Raw genomic sequence first — 10,000 nt, 5'->3', positions numbered from 1 at the left:
TGGTTACAGCCCATTGGACTGTAACCAATACCCTGTGAGTCCATGGAACAATGTGGGGTTAGGTGCCTTGCTCAAGGATCCTGTCAGACGTCTTTGGATAAAAGCGTCAGCTAAGTGTAATGTGATGTAATGTAATTAATGTAATGTAGTGTAGTGTAATGTTACGGTGACGTCTCCTACCTCGCTCTTTAGCCAAGTGTAATGTAGTGAAATGTATTGCAATGTAATGTAATATAATATACTGGTGACGTAATGTGATGTAATGCCATGCAATGTAATGCAATGTGATGTAATGTAGTGTAATGCATGTAGTGCAATGCACTGTATGTAGTATAATGTAATATAATGTAGTGTAATGTAATGTGATGGGATGTAATGTAGTGTAATGTAATGTACTGTATGTAGTCTGATGTAATGCAATGTAGTGTAGTGTAGTGTAGTGTAATGTTATGGTAATGTGTAATGTTATGGGGTCGTAATGTAGTGTGATGTAATGATGATGTTATGGTAATGTGTAATATTATGGGGATGTAATGTAGTGTGATGTAATGATGATGTTGTGTACTGTAATGTGTAATGTTATGGGGACGACGTCTCCTACCTTCATCTTCTGGAAGATACTGGGCTTCCTGGGGACGGCTGGGCTGGTGCTCCCTGATTGGCTGGGGACGGGGACGGGGATGTGGGGAGGAGGGGCTTGGGTGTTGAAGGGGTTAACGACAGGTGCAGGTGCAGGCGCAGGTGTGGGCGTGGTCATGAAGGGGTTGCTATGGTTATATGCATTGTTGTGGCTATAGGGGCTCTGGGGGTAGGTGTTGTTATGGCTATAGGGTTCCGGGGTGTAGAGGGTGGGGGGAGGGGGGGATGGGAAGAGCGTGGGGGAAGGGGGAGGGGGGAAGTCGGCGTAGTCGTTGGCAATGGAGGGTTGGGGGTGAGGCTCGGTGGGTGAAGAGGAGGCGGAGCCAGAGAGGTCGTAATGCTTCTTCCGCAGCTCGCCCAGTCGCACGCGCTCCTTAGCAAGATTAGACTCCAACTCCAACACACGCACCTGGGACACACACGTGCAGCACAGACGTGGTAAGCATGCGCACGCACGCGCACACACACACACACACACACACACACACACACACACACACACACACACACACACACACACACACACACACACACACACACACACACACACACTTTTTAACCAATGAGATGAAAACATAGGTGATATAACACAGAATAGTAATAACAGTTACTAAACATCTTTAACAACAATCAGAGTTGTATGGGCCACTAGTGAGAGACGTCCACGTCTAGTCACAGGGAACCTCAGACCTACCTGAAGAAACAGGCCTACTGTACCTGAAGAAACAGGCCTACTGTACCTGAGGGGAACAGACCTACATGAAGAAACAGACCTACTGTACCTGAGCAGCCTGATCTCCAAAAATTCTGTGCTCCTGGACACGGATGTTAAGGACACGAAATCTGTGTCCTGGAGCACGGATTTTGCCAAAATTCCGTGCTCCTGGACACGGAATTGTTTTCCGTGCTCCTGGACACAGAATTGTTTTCCGTGATGGGCACACGGAAGTGCTTTCTATAGGCTATTACCACAGCACTGTGTAACTCTATCATTAGAAAAATACATACCAAATGCTAATCCTAAACAAAATAATGCTATAGCAATTTAAGTTGTGCCCTGACCAAAACATTCCCTAACCTTAAGCTTTTTGAGAAATACCTTTTCCAGTTCAAATTCATTCCAGAATCAAATTCATGTAATGAATGAAAGAAAACTAGCTGTGCCCAGACCAAAACAATCCCTAACCTTAACCTGTCAGTAGGAAATGTTTTTTTTGAGAAAAAATATTTGAAATAAGAAAAATCCTGAGAAAACACAAGACTGTGGAAACATAGAGCTGTGGGAGTAGCCTATAGAGAGAGCACTTCTCTGTGTCCATCACGGAAAACAATTCCGTGTCCAGGAGCACGGAAAACAATTCCGTGTCCAGGAGCACGGAATTTTGGCAAAATCCGTGCTCCTGGACACGGATTTTGTGCACTTACCATCCGTGTCCAGGAGTACAGAATTTTTGGAGATCATGTTGACCTGAGGGGAACAGACCTACTGTACCTGAGGGGAACAGGCCTACCTGAGGTGAGAGTGAAAGTGTGGAGGGGCCCAGACCTATATGAGGGCAGCAGACTCACCTGAGTCTCCATCTCCTCTGTCTTGAGCTTGATGAGGGAAACTCCAGAGAAGTCCATAGTGTCTACACACACACACAGGACAACACAGTCAGGACAACAGCTTCATCGTATATGGAATCTGTAGCCATGTGCACTGCTAATGCTGATCTACTTAGTTATACTGTAAGTCTCACCCATATCATCCATCCGCATCAGTTTTAACATCTATCTATCTAGTTACTTAGCTACATAGCCATGTAAACCAGTACAGCTGAGCTAGTTAAGCAGTTAATACATAAGTAGATCCTCACCCATGTCGTCCATCTGCATTTGTCCCGTCTTGGTGGAGGTTACCACGGAGGCAGCCATGTCGGTCACATGACGCGAGGCCTGCTGCAGCCTCTGCAGCTTCCTGTTGTTGCGGTCCGCCTTCACCTGACAATCAACACGCACACCTCAGGTCACATGATCACAGGACGCATCAGTCATTACCATAGATGTACTATGAATGCCATGTATAGCCTTTTGGTACTATGTTTTACAGAGATGTTGTGCTACCACCACCACCTGCAGGATTATGTGCCTTGTCACCGAATGATGGTCGCGTCATACTATTAAATACTACTTATATAAACATGGTGGCGATCTGACTCGAGCCATTCGTTCCAATACCACAACATCAAGTGTTCATTAAATTCCAGACAACTCAGAGGTAAGAGACCAAACTCCGCCCGACCCGCACCATTGGGGGCTGCCCCCTTGCACGGGTGAGGCATAACTGCAATTTCGTTGCGTGCAGTGTGCAGTGAACAATTGTGTGCTGTGGAGTGCTGTGTCACAATGCCAATGGGAGTTGGAGTTTCCCAGTTGGGCAAGTGAAGGTGAAAGTGAAAGGTGAAGGTGAAGGTACCTTGGAGGCGGCGACGAGTTGTGCAGTGCTGGCGGCGATCTCATGCGAACACACGATCACTTCCTCATATTTCCCCTGATCCAGAGACAGCCTGTCAGCAGAGTCCCTACACACACACACACACACACACACACACACACACACACGGTTTTTATTATATTTTATTAAAGGATCCCCATTAGCTTTTGCAAAAGCAGTTCACTAGTCTTCCTGGGGTCCTAATTCCAAATACATGCATCACATAATGTGTGTATAACAAAATCATATGCTTAATTGTAATATTCATTATTGCAACATCTGCTAGAGTTACTGTTTCTGAGGGCACCTATGAGTTTCAGTCAAAACACATTCTTACTCACACACACTATGCTACACACACACACACACACACACACACACACACACACACACACACACACACACACACACACACACACACACACACACACACACACACACACACACACACACAGAGACACACACACACTACATACAGTAGTTGTGTGGCTCCCCATCCGACAGCCTTGGATGCGGAGATGAGGCCCTCTGTCCAGTTGGAGTTCTTGGCGTAGAACTCCTTCACGGACGCCGCTCCCTACAGCACACAGGGCAGAGGGGAAAGGTTAAAGGTCAAGAAGGCAGACAATGCTCGCACATCAGTGGCACAAGTGCTGGACAAAACAAAATAACTGAACTAAATTTAATAAAGCTTTTTGAATCTTTGAATCTTAAATCTTGAATCTTGAAATGATAAATGTCTGCAACACTGTTAATGCTCCCAGCTGTTTAATGGCATGAAGTTTCAGACCTTAGTGAAGTCCGAAACGTCGCACCATTAAACAACTGGGAGCATTAACAATGCTGCAGACATTTGTCATTCACTTCAAAGGTTAGAGGTCAACCTATGCTCATGTTACCATGACGACCCCTCCTCTCCCCTCCCTAGCGGGTCACTTCCCCTCAGCTTCCTGTTTCCCGTTCGGTGACTAACTCCAGTGCAGCCACACACTGTACTGACTAATGGACCACTGGGGAAACACTGAGAACTGTTAGCGGTTTTAACCCAGTTATGCCTCTTTTCCACTGCCCTTTTTCTGGTGGGCTTTTTGCTTTTCGAATATGCACGACACAGCTCAATCGTAAAGCAAAAAGTGGCGGCCGAATCGCGCTGTGTCAAGCTGTGGGCCTACCAGAAAATCGGCAGTGAAAAAGAGGCATAAGAGATGGCCCTTGTTATAAATGAGCTGTTACCAGAATGGCAATGCCATCATGCATTACTAATGGCCTTGTGCACCGTCATAGTCCTAGGTGTAGCAGTTCTATGGTAGGAACGTTTTTTTTACAGTGACTATTGCATCGTTCCACTGGTGGAATGACGCGCATTAAGATGTTACACTATTATTAATATCATGTTCTATACATTTATTGCATATGATGTGTATTAAGGACCTAAGTGCAACCAAACACACAACTGGACACTGGACTGAACACAGAACTATGAGTCAGAACAGTGAACTCCTAACCATTGACTTAAACAAACGTACAGTCATTGCTGACAACCAAATACTGTGAAGAAAATCTCACAGTGGATATAAGGCACACGTGTGACTGCAACAAACTCCATTCAAAGAAGCTGAATTGTCTACTACAAGTAGAGTATATTAGTCCTGGAGGTTCCTACATCATCGGCATGTGATGTCATGCTCACTGCCAGCAGGCCAGCGAGACGAGTCCTCTCCACCCATCTCCTCTCTATCCCCCTCTCCTCTCCTCTCCTCTTCATCCCCCTCTCCTCTCCTCTCCTCTGCTCTGCTCTCTATACCCCTCTCCTCTCCTCTTCATCCCCCTCTCCTCCCCTCCCCTCTCGAACACCCTCTCCTCTCTATCCCCCTCTCCTCTCCTCTCCAACCCCCTCTCCTCCTCTCTAGCCTCCTCTCCTCTCTATACCCCTCTCCTCTCCTCTCCCCTCTCCTCTTCATGCCCCTCTCCTCTCCTCTCTCCTCTCCTCTTCATCCCCCTCTCCTCTCCTCTCCTCTCCTCACACTTGCACATGGCAGGGCTGTCAACACAGAGCCTCTAGCAGTAGGAGGAAGGGTTTCACCTCGAAGTGCCGTCCGGCTGATGAAAGTCGCAACTATGTGACAAATCTTGTGAATATCTCTCTGCAATTCCAGGAACCCCATTGCTGTATGATGTGTCTGGCATTTGTTATACTCTTTTTCTTATACTTTTTAATACTATGAGCTGTGATATGGACTTAATTTCTCACCCTTCAAGACATCTATTATTAAGTATTAAGTTTCATTGGCCTTATGACTGACACGAAACCTCGTGGGTCTGTGTTTGTGTCGTGCCTAGAGCTCCATCCTATGATCTTTATTTGTTTTAAAATGCCATATTCCTAATGTTTCTGCCGTGAACACCATCCTATTATAGACTATAGTAGTCTTGAAAGGGCTGTAAAACGCCATATTTCCACATGTTTCCACGTCCTCTGGGGGCCATTGGGACTTACTCTTCCGCTCTCCACGATGTCTTTCTGCAGGTCAGTAGCTGAGGTCACCAGCATGTGCACTGCCTAAGAGGAACAGGAAGTCAGGTCAGAGCATCCGATTGGCTGGAGCTACTAATGCATGCCATTGATTGGCTGACTGTATAATCAATCAATACTATTGATGTTTTTCTCATCAATGTCTCATGTCTCATCTTACCTTCATGAGGTCCGAACAGGAGTTGATGATGCTGAGAAGAGAAAATGAATATTTTACTGTATTAGTGTTTTCTGTATCATATTAATGAATAATTTACAGTATTAGTACATGTATATCATATTAGTTAATATTTTACAGCATTAGTGTATACCGTACATCACATTAAGTTCAACTTCAAGTTTATTATAGCCATATCAACAGTGTATAAACACACTTGCTAGGATCTCATTTGGCTGTAATGAACTCATTTGGCATGACCGTTTATCATACTGCTTATCTCTGTCCTTGACTGACCTTGAGTTGACCTGTAGTTTGACCCCTGGAGCCCCCCTCTTGGTGGTGCTGAGGATCTCCTGTTGCCATGGAGATATAAGACAACACAGTCAACAACATTAGAAGGCAATCAGGGGACATTTCAGATATAAACACAAACACACACACACAAACACACGTTCACGCACACANACACACATGCACATAAACGCACGCGCACACACACGCGCACACACACACACACACACACACACACACACACACACACACACACACACACACACACACACACACACACACACACACACACACACACACTCTTTAAAAGACAAGAGTATGTTGAGAGTCTCTCTCTCTCTCTGTCTCTCTCACACACGCACACACTACTAGAATAGGGAGTTGCTGCATACGCTCATCTTCAGCACGGCTTCCTCGATGGCAGAGGAGGTGGCCATCATCTCTTTATCTACAATGTCTCCCAGCTCCTTCTTCTGGACGTCAAGGCCTTTAGGACGCAAATCCTGCAAACACACACATGCACATACGCACACACACATACACACACACGCATGCAAGCACACACACGCACACACACACATGTACACACACGCACGCACGCAAGCACACACACGCGCGCACACACACACACACGCACACACCATGAGCAACAGTACTCCTTCTTGTGGCCATCTATGCCTTAGGATGCAGATCCTTCAAACATGGCGTATGGTGCAAAGCTGGGATAACCAGTCAAAAATTGACTGCTCCATGTTGTGGAGGGTGTAGCGTATGACGTAGCATATAGTGGAGGGCTGTGCTTACCCGTCCTAAGTTGAGTATGCATCTGTTCAGGGCTTACCTGTCCTAGGCTTAGTATACGCTCGGTGACGTAGCGTATAGCATTTAGCTGCTTACCTGTCCTAACTGTAGTATGCGCTGGATGATATAGCGTATTGCTGCTTACCTGTCCTAAGTTTAGGATGCGCTGTATAGCGTATAGCGTATAGCTGCTTACCTGTCCTAGTTGTAGTATTCGCTGTATGACGCAGCATGTAGCTGCTTACCTGTCCTAGGTTTAGTATGCGCTGGATAATGTCACGTATAGCTGCTTACCTGTCCTAGGTTTAGGATGCACCTTGCGGCGGGATGTGCTTACCTGTCCTAGGTTTAGGATGCGCTGGATAACGTAGCGTATAGGTGCTTACCTGTCCTAGGTTTAGTATGCACCTTGCAGCAGGATGTGCTTACCTGTCCTAGCTGTAGTATTCGCTGTATGACGTAGCGTATAGCTGCTGACCCGTCCTAGGTTTAGGATGCGCTGTATGACGTAGCGTATTGCGGAGGGCTGTGCTTACCTGTCCTAGCTGTAGGATGCGCTGGATAACGTAGCGCATAGCGTATAGCTGCTTACCTGTCCTAGGGTGTATAGGAGGGCAGTGCTTACCTGTCCTAGCTGTAGTGTATGCTGGATGACGTAGCGTATAGGTGCTTACCTGTCCTAGGTGTAGAATGCGCTGAATAATGTAGCATGTAGCTGCTTACCTGTCCTAGCTGTAGTATGCGCTGGACAATGAAGCGTATAGCTGCTTACCCGTCCTAGGTTTAGGATGCGCTGGATAACTTAACGTACTGCTGAGGGCTGTGCTTACCTGTCCTAGCTGTAGTATTCGCTGTATGACATAACGTATTGCGGAGGGCTGAGCTCCGGCCAGAGTGGGCTGCAGTTTCAGCTCCTTCAGGAACTGCAGGCAGTTGGTGGCGCACTCCCTGCAGTGATCATTCAGACCTGTAGGGGGCAGAGCAGCAACCTGTTAGCCGCTACATGTAGTGTATGACTACAACTGAACATACACAATGATATGATGGCATAGTAGTTATGCTATACAGTACAAGACAATACATTAAGGTAGGGACATAAGTGGCTCATGTTCATTCTCATGTACAATCAGATACCTGTACATGGTCCCTAATTAATTGGAAGTAAGTCTGCGCAAGTTTGTGGTGGAGTATGTGGTAGCGGCCCAGTTGATTATGGCGCACGTCCGTGTGTGTGTGTGTGTGTGTGTGTGTGTGTGTGTGTGTGTACGTACGGTCAGCTTGGTCCATTGGTGCTGAGTGTGCGGTGGCGGCTCCGTTGACGATGGTGTCGGCGGCCAGGTGGGAGAACTGGGTCACGGCTCGCAGTAGCCCACTGGCATCTGGAAACAGGAAGTGATGTAGACAACATACAGTCACATGACATTTCATCTCATCCTCCTTATTCCTGAGGTAGTCTGTGTGGCTGTCTACACAATACATAAGGGATAATGGCTGATGAGGTGACCGCTTCCACAAAGTTAATGGCGACGCGGAGGCGTAGTCGTCTTCCCCAATACAATGACTTTGTTGAATGTGACTGTTTCTTCATCTTACCATCTTTATTAAATGTAGCCTGCGTAGCTGTGTACACTACGGTACACTGTAACTCACGTCTTTGTCCCTTAGGAAGTCTGTGTTTTATATTCTATCTTACCGTCTTTATTCCTGAGGTAGTTCTCCTGTATCTATATCTTATCGTCTTTGTCCCTGAGGTAGTCCGCGTGACTGTGTACACTATGTTTATAATAACTCACCGTCCTTGTTCCTGAGGTAGTCTGCGTGGCTGTTTATAATAACTCACCGTCTTTGTTCCTGAGGTAGTCTGCGTGGCTGTATCTGTAACTCACCGTCTTTATTCCTGAGGTAGTCCGCGTGACTGTAATTATAATATCTTACCGTCTTTGTTCCTGAGGTAGTCTGTGTGGCTGTTTATAATATCTTACCGTCTTTGTTCCTGAGGTAGTCTGCATGGCTGTATCTATATCTTACCATCTTTGTTCCTGAGGTAGTCTGCGTGGCTGTTCATAATATCTTACCGTCTTTGTTCCTGAGGTAGTCTGCATGGCTGTGCTGCATCTTGTCTATGGAGCCGAGTGCTGCGTTGGCCCTCTCCAGCAGGTAGTCGGGGGAGCAGGTGGAGCGGACGTGTAGCGGGTCGTCCACTTTAGCCAGCGCATCCAGCACGATGCCCTCCGCCTCCACCACCGCACACTGCAGCAACGCAAACTGCTCGTCCTGAAGCTTACGACGCAGCTCTGCCTCTCGAGACGCCTACACACATATACACACACATGTTCATACAATGAGTGCGTTATAATATGCAACCTTGCCTCCTCCACTTGTGCTTGTCTCCTCGTAGCAGGAAGTAATAGGTCATGATGACATCACTGACAACAGCATTATATTTCAATATCTTGCAAAAGCTCAATTGTAAAGTCTTCTTCTCATTTGCAATTGGGATGGTGAATGACAAACAGTCCCTCAAAAGTTGTTGTGGCTAGGCTGACAACCTGGGAAACTTTATCGTTTTCTCCACGGAGGAGGGGCCAAGAGGCGGGACGAGGAGACAAGCACAAGTGGAGGAGGCAAGGTCGCATATTGTAACGCACTCAATGCCCACAGAGGCCACAGAGGAATGTATATACACAGGCACACCTGCCTTCTAGACACACGTGCAGCTGATCAACATGCCTTTTTGGATGCTTTTGTGCACAAATCTTAAAATACGTCTACGTGTATAATACATCTGTTCTGTTGTATGCACAAATAACATGACTGTAGATAATAATGGCCCCGTTCGAAACAGCAAATTTCGTTATCTTGGAAACATGGAAACGTCACAGAAAAACTATTTTTTACTATTTCCTCCTTTGGCAGTTGCCTTAAAATTGTGTGTGTGATAAGCAACTTCAAAAGCAACATCTGCCTACTACCCAGAATGCTGTGCGCCCTCTCAACGGTGAACCTGAAAACAGACATGGCAGCCACCTGATCTACTACCTAAAATTGAAGCTAGAAATCAACATTGTAGTATCTAAATATGATGTCGTTCGATCTATTT

The 10,000-nt window shown here is 46.4% G+C and overlaps 1 protein-coding gene across 1 annotated transcript in view; it reads right to left on the bottom strand.

The window, feature by feature from the left end:
• Nucleotides 1–868: 868 nt before the first annotated feature.
• LOC134457778 (huntingtin-interacting protein 1) overlaps nucleotides 869–10,000 on the bottom strand; it is a gene marked incomplete at its 3' end in the record, with an annotated part of 30,673 nt that continues 21,541 nt past the window's right edge. Inside the window, exons 22-33 of the mRNA XM_063209750.1 lie at nucleotides 8,976–9,210; nucleotides 8,172–8,279; nucleotides 7,731–7,867; nucleotides 6,492–6,602; nucleotides 6,103–6,161; nucleotides 5,809–5,839; nucleotides 5,613–5,675; nucleotides 3,592–3,692; nucleotides 3,098–3,203; nucleotides 2,499–2,622; nucleotides 2,209–2,270; nucleotides 869–1,048 (exon numbers count right to left, since the gene is read on the bottom strand). Coding sequence (XP_063065820.1) covers nucleotides 869–1,048; nucleotides 2,209–2,270; nucleotides 2,499–2,622; nucleotides 3,098–3,203; nucleotides 3,592–3,692; nucleotides 5,613–5,675; nucleotides 5,809–5,839; nucleotides 6,103–6,161; nucleotides 6,492–6,602; nucleotides 7,731–7,867; nucleotides 8,172–8,279; nucleotides 8,976–9,210 — 1,317 coding nt within the window. The remainder of the gene's footprint in view (nucleotides 1,049–2,208; nucleotides 2,271–2,498; nucleotides 2,623–3,097; nucleotides 3,204–3,591; nucleotides 3,693–5,612; nucleotides 5,676–5,808; nucleotides 5,840–6,102; nucleotides 6,162–6,491; nucleotides 6,603–7,730; nucleotides 7,868–8,171; nucleotides 8,280–8,975; nucleotides 9,211–10,000) is intronic.

The sequence above is a fragment of the Engraulis encrasicolus genome, chromosome 11 (genome assembly GCF_034702125.1).
Source record: "Engraulis encrasicolus isolate BLACKSEA-1 chromosome 11, IST_EnEncr_1.0, whole genome shotgun sequence".
NCBI lineage: Eukaryota > Metazoa > Chordata > Actinopteri > Clupeiformes > Engraulidae > Engraulis > Engraulis encrasicolus.
The sequence above is the reverse complement of the archived record's forward strand: the minus strand, read 5'-3'. Positions and strand labels throughout refer to the sequence as shown.